At 36.4% G+C, this 18516-nt stretch overlaps 1 protein-coding gene across 1 annotated transcript in view; it reads left to right on the plus strand.

The window, feature by feature from the left end:
- MOXD1 (monooxygenase DBH like 1) overlaps positions 1 to 13503 on the plus strand; it is a 51729-nt gene extending 38226 nt beyond the window's left edge. The window contains exons 6-12 of the mRNA XM_063290725.1: positions 1428 to 1530; positions 2711 to 2877; positions 5064 to 5255; positions 7137 to 7196; positions 9437 to 9579; positions 11690 to 11858; positions 13024 to 13503. Of these exons, the coding sequence (XP_063146795.1) occupies positions 1428 to 1530; positions 2711 to 2877; positions 5064 to 5255; positions 7137 to 7196; positions 9437 to 9579; positions 11690 to 11858; positions 13024 to 13194 (1005 nt within the window). The 3' untranslated portion in view covers positions 13195 to 13503. The remainder of the gene's footprint in view (positions 1 to 1427; positions 1531 to 2710; positions 2878 to 5063; positions 5256 to 7136; positions 7197 to 9436; positions 9580 to 11689; positions 11859 to 13023) is intronic.
- The last annotated feature ends 5013 nt before the right edge of the window (positions 13504 to 18516 follow it).

Consider the following 18516-nt stretch of genomic DNA (forward strand, 5'->3'; position numbering starts at 1 on the left):
TATATTTTTATTTTAATTGGGGATCAAACTTGAATATAATGTTGAGGAATTTTATCACAGTATTGCCTGTACTAAACAATTGAAATCTTAAGTCCAGTTTCTGTGGCAAAAGGGTCTAAGACTTTCTATGTTAGATTAAGCAAATGGTACACAGTACAGATTAAGAAATATACATGAAGATTTTTTTAATATACTGTGTGCTAAGAAACAGCATCCCCTTCTTTGTCTTTGTTTCTTGTGTAAACAAATGCAGGTTTTGAAATTAGGACTCAGGTTCTTATAATAATGTCCCTTAGCAATGCATTTAAATATAAGTTCTGCTCAGATTAAATATAATGTGGTTTACATTTTTCAAGTTTTATAAATCTCCTGTTGAGAACACAAGTAACTAGTTAGGGATTGTTTTAATGATAAGTGATCTAGAAATATTTCAAATAAAATAAAAATAAATAAAAGCCACCTAGTGCCATTCCAAGTGATACCATCTGTTGTCATGTATTTATTTTGCTGTCTATAAGTCTTCAGTAGTAAAACTGGACCTTGATCATCTGTCTGCTGATTGTTTCTTTATACAGTGAGTGCAAGCAAACGATCATCCATATAATTTTAGAAAATATTATCACTGGTCTGTCCTTCCCTTTTTAAAAACAATGTTAAGATAGTATATGAAGTTACTAGGTTTTGAAAGATAAGTAAAATCATAATCTAAGTTTATTATACATAATGTAATTGACATTATTCTTTTAAAATTGATATTTGTAACTTTTTGCTTTACTGCATCAATGTAATGATCAGTTAGGCTGGGTGTGTTGATATAGCTGGTGGCTGAAACTGAATGATGTCAATAAATATTTAGCACACTTGGCAGATCCTTGATCCTTCTTGGCCCTGTGTTTGCCCTTTTAGTATTTGTCCTTGATGCAGGGAACTGTTTCTTACTTTTCATCTTTGCTAGCAACAAATCTACAGTGAAACATCCTTAAGAAGAATAGTAATTCTTTTTTATATTTACTTTTTATGTTTATTCACTTGTTCTGTATTCTTTTTCTTTTCTTTAAATCTGTATGTTTTTATTACTATATAAAATCCTTTAATAAAAATTATTTTAAAAAAATAGTATGGCATTATTACTACCCATTTTCTCTTCTGTTGAATGATGGAGGAGAGTGTCCATACAGTGCAGAAATGCAAACATATACAACATAAATCAATCTACCAAACCAGAGCTAAATACATGCACAGGGCAAAAAACCAAAGGCCCACATGTATCTGCAGCCAACAGCAGTCTTCTGAAATGGGTCAGTTCTAGACAATTTGCTTTCTTCATAGAATTATATCAGTAAAGCTATAAATGTATAGTTAAAATGAGATTTAAATATTTATATTGTTGAACTTAGTTACTTATGTTGATATATTTCCAATCTCAGGGATTTACCTATCCTCCTCATGTTGGCTTATCCATTGGAACAGCATTAGATCCTCAATATGTGCTTATGGAAGTCCATTATGATAACCCTTCATACATGGAAGGTATGTTTCTTCACCTATTAAAATTATAGAATGTGTTGAATGTGTATGTTCCTGACCTTATTTATCTAAATAAGTGAAATGAATTAATAGATGAAATTTCTGTTAGGTGAATGAGGCTGATGAAAAACAATCTGTACTTCTACTATTCTTCATCCATATTTGTAGAGTGAGAGAATTGTGTGGACTGAGCAAAAAGTATTGCTCAAATACCTGTATGCAACTACAGTGATTCCTCTGAAAATGTCAGCTGTTTAATTTAGAAATGATTATGATCAAGGAAATACTTACAAAATCATTATCTTGCCAGGTATCTACATCTGATACAATTGTACTTCCTTAATGCCAACATTCATAAGTCTAGACATGAGGATTTTAACTGGGATATTTAGGAGTAAGACTGTTACCTTTGCCCTTTATACCACTGAGCCTCCATTTCAAAATAAGTCAGGAATATTTATCATCTAGCTAGCTAGCTATCATAAATCTCTACAATCTGGTAATCATAGTGATTCTATGATTACCCCACAAAACTGTGTGTGTACACGCCTTTGAGTCTTGACAACATGGAAAAGTCCATGCAGCATTCACTACACCAAACTGGCTCTCATCCACAAAACCATATAAGTAATTATTACTCTTTATAAACCAACATTTCATTTGCGTTTGGGTCTTTTGGAAGTTGTACTCAGCTGTTCACAGGGGGTACAGGGGAGGAGTGATGAAACCTGTCTTGTGATGTCATGATGCAAATCTATGACTTATGTTTTTGCATCCAATGCTAGGATGCAAGTATAAAAAGCTAGTTGTTAGGTGCAACATATTTGTCTTCATTTTTTCATCATCATAGTTTATAATAGATGCTTATGCCTATACTATGTGTGATGTAGGTCATAGCAAACATGAGCATTTTGAGGGAAAAAGGGATAGAATTGAATGTTGCATCACCTGTGCTGTGGAAATAAACGTCTTATGGTTCAAAGATAGAATTGGTTGCACTGTTTGCACTTGAACAGTTATGGGATTGTCAGTAGACCTTTTAGTAAAGAGAGAAAGAGAGCCACCTTCTCCACTTTGATGAACTACCTTTTCCTGGGTCTCCTTCACAGCAGTCAGTGAATCCCTTCCTCTCCAAGGCACTCTCCTATGCTGTTACTATTGACAATTGCTCTTTTGTTTTTAGGGATGATCGATAATTCTGGACTGAGGCTATTTTATACTCCAGATTTAAGGAGATACGATGCTGGAGTTATTGAAGCGGGGCTTTGGGTCAGCCTCTTCCACAACATCCCACCAGGCATGCCTGAATTCATGTCAGAGGGTCACTGCACACTGGAATGTCTGGAAGAAGTATGTTTCCCGACTAGTGCAACTGATTGTGATTCTGTGCCTTTTATTGAAAATAGGCGGTTCAAGTGTCTTTGTTTGTAGGAAATGGTATATACTATTTCAGTGGTCCTGGATCAACAAGAGGAATGTGTTCAAAAGGGGGTTTTGGACTGCAATAATGCCATCAAATGAAAATCCCAGTTGAAAATAGTGAATAAGAACCGGCAAATTATGTTTGAGGATGTCATTTAGTTTCTTTGGTTTGTCGGTAAGGATGGACAAATGTTCATAAATATATTAGGCCCAATTAGTCTGCAATTAAAAAAAAACCCCTCAAAATTTGCTTTTTCATATACTTTTCCCTGTGCATACATTTTTGCTCACAGTTTCCCCTAATATATGCATGTGTGTATGGGTTGTTAAGCTAAAAATCCAAGAAAATTCAGTCCATTGAGGAGAAATTAGGTCTGTTTATCCAAAGATGCTTATAAATAAAATTCTTGCCCTTATTTGATTGTTGATGAACCCATTATAAATAGCTTCAAAAATCTTTCTTAAACTTAATGCAAATAAAGATTAATATTTATATATTTGTAAAATGCCCTAAACACTGTTACGATATTTTCGTTGTTTAAATCAAAGTATTTTATTGTGTATTTAGTCAACATTTCCTTTTTGTAAGCAATCTTTACTTAGGAAAGGTTCTCTGCTGAATCTAAAGGGACATAACTATCAGTGCAAGGGACTAGTGCAATTAATTTCATCAATGTGTGTGTATGTGTGCATGTGTTCTTTTGCTTAAAAGTGCTTGCTGGTTCATTTTGTGTTTGGTGGCGGAGCTTCCATCTAAGATAAATAGCCCGTCTGAAAACAGTGAGTGGACAATATTATTTTGAAAAATGAAAACCAAAGGGACCCATTTTTCATATGGGGTATTCTTATCCAGACTGGTTAGAGATTATGGGAGCCATCTTCCCCACATGTGTTTTAAATAAATAGTGAGTAGGAGAAAATGAAAAGTTATAGACTATGGAACTGATTTATCAAATAGACCTAATAAGTAGATTTAGGACAGGGTTTCTTTATTTCCTCCAACCCTAAAATCTGTTATTTTGCAGTATTTGGACAGATTGAAGATATTTTAGGAAAGCCAAAAATATTTAAAATGATTGCAGCTGATGCTGCATGATAGGAGTGTGCTTCAAATATCATGTGAATATTGATCTATAAATCTACACATGCATTCTTCTGTTATCTCTACTAAAGATATAGAATTTTATATAATTTGAAAAATATTTGTTTCTTATTTGGAAGTGCCTTACATTTGTTCCTGCATAAAATTTAATAGCCAGGACTGAATGAAATCTACCCATGCAATAAATTCTTTAACATTCTACCTGCAACTATGAATATGTCTGATGAGCCAAGTGAGGATCTTGTAAACATATAAACTAAATTTTAGCATCAACACTTTGGATTCAAAGGCAGAAAGAGGCTTTGGAACATGCAAGGGTGTTCATGTAGCACTTCTCTGCAGCTCATTAAAATAGCTGTATCTTTTATCAGTAACTGGAAACCACTTATGGACTTTTTGCTGAAAAAAGAGAAAAATGAACTTGTGATTTATGGGTTTGAGAATTAGAAAGAGTAACTTATGAAAAGAAGAAAATTATATGTAACCTTAGAGAGAGAGGTAGAATATAAATGCATTTATAACTGCTGTTGAAAAGATCGGAAGCTGCTTCTTTATAATCTTCCTTCCTTCCTTCCTTCCTTCCTTCCTTCCTTCCTTCCTTCCTTCCTTCCTTCCTTCCTTCCTTCCTTCCTTCCTTCCTTCCTTCCCTCTTTCTATTTCTATTTCTATTTCTATTATTTATTTCTATTTTCTTTCTATTTTCTTTCTTATTCACTATTCTTTCTTACTTTGTTTCTTTTCTAATATTTGTATCATTTTTATCTTGTTAACAATGTCTTCAATAAATATTATATTAAAAAAGAAAAACAGCTGCATCTTTTCCTGGTATCACACTGCTGCTTTCTGCAGCTGCAGCATGATCCCAGGAAAAAACATGTTTGGCTGAAGCGGTTGCAGGCAAGTTACTTTTGTACCACTGTGTTCTCTGGAGCCTTCACATCCAGAATGCTGACCAGCCATAGTCAGTCTGTTCTGCTAATATCGAATGTGTTCTCTCACTGGCCTTTTCCAGGCTCTTGATGCTGAGAAACCAAGTGGGATTCATGTCTTTGCAGTTCTTCTCCATGCACACCTTGCTGGCAGAGCATTAAGGATGCGCCATTTCCGCAAGGGCAGCGAACTACAGCTGCTGGCTTATGATGATGAATTTGACTTTAACTTCCAGGAGTTTCAGTACCTGAAAGAAGAAAGGACCATCTTGCCTGTATGATGCTTGTTTCCTGTTTTTCCTAGCATTATTGCCATTTTTCTGTTTCTCCAGGCCAAATTTTCACTTTCCCTTTACAAAGCTTCAAATGCCCTTCAAATGCCCGTATTCACTAATACGTGACACACATATTTAACCCTTCTGAGAGAAAAAGTACTGAAGAAGGATCAGAAGTAAAGGGCAAGCAGACAAAGGATGAAATAATTCTTTTATCTATTATGAATACGAACTAGTAGGAAATTAAAAGTTCATATTCTTATATTTACTCTGTTTCTCCTCCTGCAACATTTTTATTTTTATCTGATTTTCTTTAAAGGCTATATTTCTCCTTTGGTTATTTGCTAACAGTTTTGACTTGCTTGGTAAGTAAAACATGAATTAGAGACTGGAGACTCCTCCTTGCATAAATCTGCCTGCCTGGTCAGCTGTAGGGCTCTCAAGATGGCCAGGCCTGACAAAGAGGGCTATGCAGTTGCAAAGTGGAAAATTTACCATCTGCAGCAATGCTATGAATACGAGCTAAGAAGATGAACTATTCCTTCAAAAATATCTTGAATCCTGACAGTATTCAGAAGCAGCATGTTTTTTAATTAGTTGCATTTATTGATGATAGCATGGTTACTGAAATTATTATCCCACAAAGTATAATAGAAGGCAATCTATTAAGGCTGCTTTAATTTGTACTCCTGAACTAGCACAGGGTTAGATAGCCCTGAATGGCCCTTTTTAACCATAGGCATCTGTGGATGAAACTTGCATTGTGATGTCATGATGCAAACCCCACAACTTACATACTTGGTTCTAATGTTGGGATGCACATATAAGGCCATGTTTGCATTGTGATGTCATGACACAAGTTTCTTCACTTTTTCATCTTCACAGTTTATACCAGAAGCCAAGGCTTCCAACTCCAGGATTCAATTATTCTATGAAACAATGAATATGGATTCACATGATGATTTGGTATGAAGTAGCCCAGGAATCCATGTGTATCCTCCCAAATTCTTAAGCGCATACCCAGAACCCTTACAAAATGTTCACAAAATTGTAATTTTTAATGTAGAAGAAACAGAAATCATCAGATACAGAGGAGCTATTCATATTCAATATTTTAAATTAAATTAAACCCATTTTAATTTTTGTCTTGTTTCTGCCTCTTTTCCTTGTCCTGACTCCACTCATTTGTTGAATGTGACCTCCAGAACATTACTTAAAGTCTGCCTAAGCCCAAACTTTATAACCCTCTAAGTGTTATCTCTTTGCTCCTGAGTAATGAAAATTGTGCTGCTATTGCTACTTTGCACAGTATTACAATGTTTTCCTCATTATTACAAGCATATGTCTTTAAATGTTTCTGTGATATACCAAAACTCAGTTCTTTGTGTAGCAGGCAAAAACAGTTCAAGTGATCATGTGAATTAGACTTCAAGGCTATTTGTTTTACACTTCTAGTCTAAGCACTATCATTTCTTCCTGTTTTCAGGCAGTGGTGTACCTTTGATGTAATATTGGGTGCTTGGGTGTGGGAGGTGGGGAATCTTTGTTCTGATTAGAGTTTTTTGGAGTTGAATTCAAAGATATCTAGACTTCCCCAGATTGGGAAGGCTAATATAGAAAAAAAATATGTGATTTTTTTTTTTGACATATTTGCTTCTAAGGAAAAGAAGAAGTGAGGAATAATATTCCAATATACTTCTAAAAGTTATTTTCATAGCACAGTTGTTGGTGGGTTTATGTATCAATTAAGGAATATTTCAGCCTACATTTTATAACTTTTATAACTTCATACCAAATTCTTAAATAATGTGAGTGTGTATGTGTGTTTAAATTACAATGAATCAAATTTGTAAGACTGCATTTCTTGACATTGTATTTCAGGGAGATAATTTAGTCACTGAATGTCACTACAGCACCCTCAATCGGTCAGATATGACCTGGGTAAGAAATTTTATGGCATGGCTTGATGTGGAATGAAAATATAGTAAAATTAACATGTTTAAAGAAAATGTTGGAGATTGTTAACATGTAAGTGTTATTATTAAGAAATAAGGTTGATTTATATCTAAAGTTAGAACTATTTCATTTCATCTTGCTTCTTCCCTGTAAGTCAACTATAGCATGGCAGGCCCCCTGTCACTGGAGAGTTTAGGGGTGGCCCATTCAAATAGGTGAGCAAGGTTGCTGCCTAGAACGCCAAGTTAATTAAGACATCAAATTTTAAGGGGAAAAAAGATCAAATAATAAGTCACTAGACCAGTGTTTCTTAACCTTGGCAATTTTAAAAATGTGTGGACTTCAATTCCCAGAATTCCCCAGCCAGCCATGCTATCTCAAAAGAGATGCCATTTGATTGAAACCTTGTTGGGTTAATACTATCTCAAAGTCTGCCATTCCTGCTCTTTCCATCCGCAGAATGAAGCATCTACAGATAATTGGATAAGTGGATACAGTTTCCCAACTGTAGCCTATAGCTTGATCTTTTACTAAATCAAATCTTAACTCACTTAGAGATTAGATTCAGTCCCATTACCTTGAATTTCAAATTTGAATGGAATCTCACTACCTTAAATTCTCAGTTTCAAAAAGGACCTTGGCTGCTTTGTCCATCCCAAGAGTTCCCCTTGAAAGGAAAGTAGACATCTGTTGTACAATGAGACTTCCCCTTCCTTTCCCGTCCCTACCTTCCTGTACTCAGCAGATGTGAAGGGAAAGGGAGAAGTTTCTTCTACCAAATGTAGCTGTTCAGTTGGTGAATACCAGTTGGCATGGGGACTACCTGAGGCAGTTCCCTGGTTACAAACGATATCCATTCCTAAGTCTGTCTTTAAGTTGAGTTTGTAGGTAAGTCGGAACAGGTACATACGGCAGTGTTAATGGCAATGTGATCTGATTTATAATGGCAGCTGGTGGGTGGCCAGTGTTCTCTTTCCTTGAGCCAACAAACCGTTGAAGCCATGCAATGTTTTCATGAGCATCACAAAGTAGTATGTGTGATCATTATTATGAACCATTTTATTTAACTCATTACATTTTTAATATAATAGACTTTATGGCAATCTGTTTGTAAGTATGAGTTGTCCATAAGTCGGATGTTCTTAACCCAGGGACTGTAGACAGAATTGGATGTAAACCAGAGAATTAGCAAAATAATGAGATTGGATAACATTTTTTGACATCTTTCTAATTTCATAATTTTATATAAAGATGATGGTATAAAATCACACCTGAGGATGTCCAGGGTCAGGTGTTATGTCTTTTGCAAAATGTAGTCTAAGACAATTGTATGTAGCCTAAAACAGGTAGTAAAATATTTAGTTAGGAAAAAACATTATCCTTGGAAAACATTTACAGAATTGAAAGTGTCATAGTTCTTTGTGTGATTTGATTCCAGCTGAACTCAGTAGTCATTTAAGAATATTAAGAATTAAGAATACATGGCACCAAATTCTCGTTTTTGAAGATTGAAGTACAAGGTGGACTTCAGTTTGGGCAGGCTGCCTTACCCTTTCTCAAACCATTGTTTTCCTCCTGGCTTCTGATTCCTTAAGTACCCTTCTTCAAACTCCCTGAGCCTTTCTGCATAGATAATTTCCATTGGTACAGCATTTTCCCCTACAGTTGCCAAATATATGGTTTCTTTCAAAGATTAGCTTTTTCTATCTGAAATTCTACTCTTTGGGCTACCTTGAGGAAAATACCTGCTTGTTTCTGACCAGCTGTAAGGGGCAGACCCAGCTCTCATAAACTTTGGAATATAGAATTCCTCTTCACAACAAAAACTGCCACCAATGGAACCTGAGAATTACAAGTATGCAAACTAAGCAAAACTTACTTCAGAGGGTGGTAGAAGTACTGTACAGTTTTTCATGTGGGCAGAAACTGAGTTTTCAAATAGCTTCAGGAAGTTATTGACTATACTAAAATTAGCTTCTCTTAATCACAGATAGTTTCATATTATCCTTAATTGTGCATCATTTTTGTGTTACTGTCCAGTGCTTGATGCTGTTCTTTTCTTGGCTACCATCATTTTAGATGTATGCCACTGTTCATAGTGGCGGCAGCTGCACTTAAAGTTAAACATAGAAAACAGCAGGAGGCAGCATTGGGCAGTTTTAGGAGTCATCTCAGAAGCAATCTCAGAAGCCTACACTGATGATGATTTGTTCATCTGTTTTCAGGGTGGTTTTAGCACCAGAAATGAAATGTGCCTATCCTATCTTCTATATTATCCAAAAATAAATCTTACTCGGTGTGAAAGTATTCCTGACTTAATGGAGCAACTCCAATTTATTGGTGTTAAACAAATATACAGACCAGTGAGGTAAGTAGAATGAATGATGATACTACAGAACTGCATTCACTGTCATTTAGTTAAATGCTCAAAATTGGTTTTGATATTACTTTCTAGGGAAGGACTATCACTCCGAATTTATTGTATTTATTGTATTTATTTAATTTTTATCCCACCTTTATTATAATTTTTATAAATAACTCAAGGCTGCAAACATACCTAGTACTCCTTCCTCCTCCTATTTTCCCCACAACAGCAACCCTGTGAGGTGAGTTGGCTGAGGGAGAGGGACTGGCCCAAGGTCACCCAGCCGGCTTTCATGCCTAAGGAGGGACTAGAACTCACAGCCTCCTGGTTTCCACCCCAGCACCTTAACCACTAGACTAAACTAACCAAATTTATTAAAAGTTAATGGTCTATCCTGTAAGAAAACTACTATTTGGCTTTTCACAATCAGATTGTGGGGGGCCATGGAGGCCTTCCTGTGGCCATGGCCTTCGGCCACAGTTTGTGCATCTGTGCCATAAGATCTCTTTGTCATTTATATTACCAAGCCAGGGTTAAAGACGACAAGGAGTAGGAACTGGGGGTCTCATTAATCAAGTGGCTTCCTGAGGGGTTAGGAAAGGACCTCATTCTGATTCTGGTGAATGGGTTGTAACAAGACCTTTTCTTTGAAACAGGCTCAGAATGGAAACAACATGCATGATAGGCTGGTATGTTTATTCAATGGCTCAAGCCTATTCTGAATCCAGAGGAAGCATACCCATCACTGTTTATCCAAGTAATAAATGTTGGCTGGACTATGTGATGAAAGTTTCCAGTAGCTGCAGATTTAAGAAGCTCAGTGGTGTTTCTTTAACTATTTAAACTTCTGATACTTTTATGTTTCAGAATAAAATAATACTGTTGGCTCTTAGGGTTGTGTTTATACTATTGTTCCCAAGAGTTTTGTCCTGTGGAGTGATCAGCACAGAGTTCGAAACTCTTTCGGAGAGCAGCATCCTCAGAGTATAATATTTGCAGAACTTTTCTGTATTTTTATAATCTCTCCTGACAGCTAAGGGAAAAAAACACATACTCTGATTTAGAGCCTGCAATTCATCTTTCTAATCTCTGCAAGTAGACAGGGTAATAAGTGAATTGCTGTCTTGAATGAACATTCATACTATTGCTAACAAAAATGAACATTTGACCTAAGAAAAGACAAATGGTTTAGGGAGTTCAAAAAAGGAAATGTTGCTTTTCAAATAAAATAGAACATTAGTAATAGTTCAAGCCTGCAACTCCTCCAAAGTTCATGAGGTTGTTTTCAAGTAAAGCATAATGCTTTAATTTTATTTTTCAAGTTTGCAAAACAGTTGCACATCTGTATACCTATTTTATTATATAATATAAAGAATAAAAAATATACCACGTGCTTAACAAAAAGAAAATGTAAAACCTGCCAACAGGTACTTGTGGTCTACATAAGCATGCCTATTTTAAAAAAATAATAATGTGTTAACTTGAGGATTTCTAGATTGTAATTCTTCCATATGTTTATTTTTCTGTGTGTTATTCTCTGCTTAGAATTTGAAGTTTTCATTCCTGTTATTGCTGTGGGGCTCCTTTTTCCTGTATAACTAAAACATATTCCTTTTTTTGCTATTATTTTCTTTTCTTTCCTCTCTCCTTCCTCCTGCAATATCATAGCACATGATAGCACATACTATGATACCGGACTTCTGAGTAGATATGTATAGGACTGTGCTCTTGGAGAAGGATTTGCATAACTCCTACTGCTAATTGACTGCTTTGGGAATGGGAGGAAATAGTAGATTAATTGTGCTTCAACTTAAAAAATATTCATTTATTTAGATAAATGAAAATGAATGCTCTTTATAATCTGAACACTATGAACAACTGGGGCTATACCCAACATGCATTCTATAGCTTATGTATACTTTTTTCATCTTAATTCTCCCATGTATTTAGCAAATCTGCTTCTAAGGGACCCATTCCCCAATCTTCCAGAGAAGATTTTTAAGATATGAAGAGAAACATAGGAGGGAGGAGGTTGCAATTCCATCATCGAGCAGACACAATAAGTGTAAAAAAATCAGTAACAGTTTGAAATGTATTTTTATTTTTACTGTAGAACTTGGCCATTCATTATCAAGAGTCCAAAACAATACAAAAACCTTTCTTTTGTGGATGCAATGAACAAGTTTAAATGGTCCAGAGAACAGGGTCACTCCTATAATGACTATGTTCTTAAATTGCCAGTAAATGTAAGGTGCACCAAGACAGAAAATGCAGAGTGGACAGTAAGTTGATTTCTCTGTTTTTCCTTGTGCTTGTGTCATCAGTTGCATAGATTGTAGAATATGTGTATTCTAAAATAGCCTTGTTAAAAAGATGAATTTGTGATTTTATTCAGCAGCATAAATCATTCCAAATAAAGTAATCATTGTGCATATTTTAAGGGCAGAATAATGCAGATGAAACTGTAATGTTGACTGAGAACCCCAAAATTTGCAGCAAACATTAAGTAGATCATATGATGCAACAAGGAATATGGATCTGAAAAAAATAATGTATCAAAGATCAAGGTAGTGCTGTTTGATAGGCAAAACTGAGTAAATGATTGCAAGTTATATTTAAATAATGGAAAAATAGAGCACATAGGTGAATTTATGTACCTTGATAGAATGTTTACTAAAGATGAGGAAATAGAGAAAATTTAAGATGTGCAAATACAGGTAAAAATGTAATGGGTAATATGTGGCTTGCAGTCTGTAGTGTGAATGTCTGTTAAAAGAAGCAAAAATGTCTGTGGATGACAGCATGGTTCTGCCCATTTGTTATACAGAAATGAAAGCTAGGGAGAGTGGCACCTGCAAGCTCTTACGCTTTTGTCTCTTTAAGCTCCATCAGTGAAGGAAAACACATCACTGCCTGAGGCAATTACTGTTAAGAATTTTTTCTTGATGTCCCTTGGAAATCGATTTCCTTGTAATTCAAACCTGATCTTCTTGTCCAAGCTTCTGGACAGTTTCTGCTCTGTTTGTCTTCTGCATGTCAGACCTTCAGATATTTGAAGACAGTTATCATCTCTCTCCAAAGCCTTCTCTTTGGGGGCTTAGCACCTTCAACTGTTCCTTACAAGTAAAGGAGTAGAGCTTCAACTGCCCTCCTGTGCCTGCCTTCTTGCAGATTTTGACCTTCCCTGCATGTATCACTACTCTCACATGTTCTAATTTGATAGCACTAACCATATTTCAAAAAATAACCAATTGTTCATTAAGCGTTGGTATGTATTCTTTTGTTTTTACATTATTTATTGATATTTATAAGGATAATGCCTACCTGAGTAATGGAGTATAGATGTATTTGAACAGAAGACAGCTAAATTCAAACTAGCCACCAGTTGTGTCTAGAATCATGTAATATAACTTTATAAGTAGGTAATTTATTTCATTTACATTTCAGATTCATGGAATGATGGCTTTACCACCTGAAATTGAAAGACCTTATACAACAGAGCCAATTATATGTAGCTCATCTTCCTGTTTAAATACCAATCTATTTTTAACCATGTTGATTGTACTGCATATCTCAGCCATTGCTCTGAGGAATCAGGAACCTTTTGTACAATTGTAGATTATATCCACTCATGTTTTCTGTGCCATGCAAGTCCTCAAATGTTTGCACTGTCACTCTTGTAGATTTTTTTTTTTTACATAGTAATAAACTAAATTTGTTTAAAAATACTGTGTTCATCTCATTTGAAACAAAGTATTACTTAAAAAATACAATCTTTTATGTATATAAGGTCCACTGGTTTGCAATATCCAGCTAAACTAGTTGATATATAGTTTCATTTGTTTCATTCTGGCATATTACTTTATGATTCCAAACACTGCTCTGTATTTAGATATCAAGGAAATAAACTAAACATTATCTATGTAACCTTCCAATCATGAAGTCTGTTCTTATTTTGCTTCTACTTTTGAGACCTGCAAGTTACAAAACTATATAGGGTTATATTTTGCCAATCCCAACTGGGCATATAAACTACTTCCTATGGCAAGTTGATCTTTACCACCTTCCTGTGCTTTAGGAAGGCATTTGGAAGGCATCAAAGTCTGCCTTTGTTCACTGTTCTATTTTGTCTGAACTGGAGTTCCTATGTCTCTATGAAATTTCCTTTCCTTAGATTAGATATCTACTAGTGATGGAGTAGTATGACATCATAATTGTTGCTATTCAGGAAATGTCAGATGCTTTATAGGTTAAGTGGCTATGCTTAACGTTTTAAATCTACTATTGGTACATTTTATGGCTTTTAAAGCTGCAAGTTTAAAAGAATAAATGATGAGGTGCAATGCAATATAAATACAACTAATCATGGTGTCAATCCAAAGTGAGTTAAATCAGAGCAGGGAGAGCTTGTTTCTAGGAATAACTTTAATTCCTTTGTTTCTATTAATTGAGGAAGTTAGTTAACAGAAAGACTATACTAAAGTAGCATTCAATTTATGGAAGAAAAGAAAGGGATCATTAATAACATTCACAAGGTCTACTTCCTGGCTCACACCAATCTCATCATATCAACCCTAACTTTTCAAAACAGTAGCATAGATGGTTATCATCAACATGTTCCATCTGACTGCCCTGCTACCCATAATTTCAATGTTCATTTTAGAGCACAGATTAATTTATTTTTTATTACACTTAAAATACACTTTTAAATATTAACACTTCTATTGGGGATTCCTTCCTGCAGGAATTGATATGCTGGAAGGCTATTATCTCTGTTCATAGGTTGTGGTAGTATCCTCACACTGTGCTGAGATAACAAATTACAGAATGTCCACTGCATTCTACACACTGATCAAACCCTACTTTTAGTACTGTGTTCAGTTATAAACACCACACCTTAATAAGAATTCAGACTAACTTGAATAGGTTCAGAGAATGGCAAGAAGGATGATCACTAGACCTGTCAGCCCTACAAAGTAGACCAGACTAATACACTAATTCAATGTATATCAGTACTACTATTATTGTAACAGCTATAATAACAAAATATTGCAATTATGAATGTGCTTCTCCCTCCCTTTATCTTCTTGTAATCTAAAGAGGGCTTGTGTGAGATGTTAAGTTGCTTTCTTGACCCTGGCCCCTTTTATCTGACCATTGCCTTAGTAGCAGCTCTGAAGCCATCCTTTAAACCCTCTTCCTTCTACAAGACCAGAAACTAAGTCCTATGAAGAGAGATCGAAGAAACTTGGAATGTTTAACCTTGAGAAGAGAAGATTCAGGGAGGGTATGATAGCACTTATAAAATATTTGAAAGGATATTTGTAGCAATGCTGAAGCCTACAGGGTAGAAGATTGGAGGTCCAAATCCCCTGTCCCAGGAACCCCTGAGACTTCACACAGTGTCTCACCTCCTGCTTTAGGATAATGGCTTAGTAGTTCCTGCTGCCATCAGGAATGAAAGGCATGTCTCATTTGGCATGCATCTCCAATGCCAGTATGGAAGAGAGATAGAGTTTTCATATGCTGTGCTGCCTTTCTGATGATTAAAAGGTCAACATTCAGCTTTTCCTTCCTTCTTTAAGAGATATACCAATCTCATACGAGATAAACAAGATCAAACTTTACTTTTAAATATGAAATGAAATATAACCCTCCCCCTTTTAACTTTATAGCTGTTAAAATGTAGACCTTCAGTGTGGAAGAAGTTAAGTACAGAGCTGCTCAAATCATTTGCAGATTAGCTAATGACAAATCCAGAAGAAAATGTAATGCTCCAGATAGACCAAATTCAAAGAAAAGAGTTAGCCCCCAATCTCCAAAGAGACTGGAGAGATTCAAATTATTACAGAGATTTAGCACAACACAGAAATCAGGACCGTAGCACAAACTCCTAGCCTTGCACATTTCACTTATTTCTATAGTCCTGAAACAAATGGTTTCTAGTTCAATTTTCCTGCCCTTCTCCTGCTTCTCAGGGTTTTCCAATTATACATCAAAGGCTGCTGAGGATGATGGAAGCCCCACCTTTTTTTTAGCCATGCTCCATGGACTTCTCCCTTTGTTTTTCTATGTCCAGCAGAGGGAAATGCTGCAGCAATCTGACTCTGTACATGATAAAAAGCTGTATCTCGTTGGGAGTCTCAGCCGGCAATCTGATATACAAGCTGCATTCACAACAATATCATACAGAAGGTCAAGATCTATTGTCTACTGTTCCATAATGTAAGACAGAAAGTGATACTTTCAACTTAGAACAAGGCAGATCCTGACTGAATGCTGGAAAAACTTCCTAACAGTAAGAGCACTTTAACAATGTAACCTACAGAACTGGTGCTCTTGGGTGTATTTAGGGAGGAAGCTCTTGGGGTGATTTAATTTGGACTCCTTCATCAAGTAGGGGTTTGGACCTGATGGCATGAATAGTCCCTTCCAACTCGAGATGTTTATAATTCAGCTTCTCAGCCAGCAGGCTGGAATTGCCAGCGCTTCAAAATCAGCCCAATAATTTTGAATAGGGACAATAGTAAAACAAAACAAAAGAAAAATGTCCATATTTCTGTAGTATCATTCTCTGTCTCTGGGCCATAGCAGCTCCCATTAAGTAATATATTGGCATTTGGAAGGGGTTCAATATGTACTGATGCAATCTTAATTGAGCACTTTTGCGACTTGCTTTTCAGAGGCATTGGGAATGTCTTCTTCAACTGGAATTCACATAGATTTCACAATCTGATAATTTATAAATATTAATTCATTTTCTTCTTAAGGATCACAGTTGTTTCTCCTATATGTAGAAAGATATACTGTATAATTACATATCGCCTGTCAAGGAATGATTGTGTCTGAAACAAATATTCAGAAACTAACAACTTTTATGATAGTTCAGCTAGCTTGATAATTTGGCTGGTGCTTGAATTCAGGAGTTAAGCTCTGTCATTTTACCTTAATATTTACCCCTTAGTTGGTTAGGATTTCCATTTCTGCTCAGGCACCTTTTTCCTTTGGATTTCCTATAGGATGGCATAAAAATATTTTAAAAGCCTGGCCCCTATATTGTTAGAGATACACAAATATACACAGGCACGAACCAACTGGGTGATATGTATATATATGTGTGTATATATATGTGCCTTTGAGTGTATGTGTATATATGTGCCTGTGTATATATATATGTGCCTTTGAGTCAGTGTTGACCCCTGGCAACTGCTTGGACAAGTCCCTGCAGTTTTTTGGCAAGATTTTGGAAGTAGGTTGCCATTGCCTCCTTCCTGGGGCTGAGAGAGAGTGAGTGGCCTAAGGTCACCCAGTTGGTTTGTGCCTTAGGCAGCACTGGAATTCAGGGTCTCCCAGTTTCTAGCCGGGGGCCTTAATCACTACATATTAAAAAAGGGAGCCTAACTGAAACTTTAGCATGTAGGTTGCAGGACATGTTGAAGAAATATCCTGGTTTAATGAAAGGATGCCCAGCTTCTGATAATATGAGATTATTGATAGGTATTCTAGCTATTTAGTCCAAGAGTTTAGAAACTGCTGTAGTGGCTTCACTGGATGCCAAAAAGGTCTTTAACAAGATTGTTGTTGTTGCTTATTCGTTTAGTCGCTTCCGACTCTTCATGACTTCATGGACCAGCCCATGCCAGACCTTCCTGTCGGTCGTCAACACCCCCAGCTCCCCCAGGGACGAGTCCGTCACCTCTAGAATATCATCCATCCACCTTGCCCTTGGTCGGCCCCTCTTCCTTTTGCCTTCCACTCTCCCTAGCATCAGCATCTTCTCCAGGGTGTCCTGTCTTCTCATTATGTGGCCAAAGTATTTCAGTTTTGCCTTTAATACCATTCCCTCAAGTGAGCAGTCTGGCTTTATTTCCTGGAGGATGGACTGGTTGGATCTTCTTGCAGTCCAAGGCACTCTCAGAATTTTCCTCCAACACCACAGTTCAAAAGCATCGATCTTCCTTCTCTCAGCCTTCCTTATGGTCCAGCTCTCGCAGCCATATGTTACTACAGGGAACACCATTGCTTTAACTATGCGGGCCTTTGTTGTCAGTGTGATGTCTCTGCTCTTAACTATTTTATCGAGATTTGTCATTGCTCTTCTCCCAAGGATTAAGCGTCTTTTGATTTCCTGACTGCAGTCAGCATCTGCAGTAATCTTTGCACCTAGGAATACAAAGTCTTTCACTGCTTCTACATTTTCTCCCTCTATTTGCCAGTTATCAATCAAGCTGGTTGCCATAATCTTGGTTTTTCTGAGGTTCAGCTGCAAGCCAGCTTTTGCACTTTCTTCTTTCACCTTCATCATAAGGCTCCTCAGATCCTCTTCGCTTTCAGCCATCAAAGTGGTATCATCTGCATATCTGAGATTGTTAATGTTTCTTCCAGAGATTTTAACTCCAGCCTTGGATTCCTCAAGCCCAGCATGTCACATGATGTGTTCTGCATACAAGTTGAATAGGTTGGGTGAGAGTATACAGCCCTGCCGTACTCCTTTCCCAATCTTAAACCAGTCCGTTGTTCCGTGGTCTGTTCTTATTGTTGCTACTTGGTCATTATACAGATTCTTCAGAAGCATACAAGATGACTTGGTATCCCCATACCACTAAGAACTTGCCACAATTTGTTATGGTCCACACAGTCAAAGGCTTTAGAATAGTCAATAAAACAGAAATAGATGTTTTTCTGAAACTCCCTGGCTTTTTCCATTATCCAGCGGATATTGGCAATTTGGTCCCTAGTTCCTCTGCCTTTTCTAAACCCAGCTTGTACATCTGGCAATTCTCGCTCCATGAATTGCTGAAGTCTATCTTGCAGGATCTTGAGCATTACCTTACTGGCATGTGAAATGAGTGCCACTGTTTGATAGTTTGAACATTCTTTAGTGTTTCCCTTTTTTGGTATGGGGATATAAGTTGATTTTTTCCAATCTGATGGCCATTC

Source organism: Candoia aspera, chromosome 1, assembly GCF_035149785.1.
Source record: "Candoia aspera isolate rCanAsp1 chromosome 1, rCanAsp1.hap2, whole genome shotgun sequence".
Taxonomy (NCBI): Eukaryota; Metazoa; Chordata; class Lepidosauria; order Squamata; family Boidae; genus Candoia; species Candoia aspera.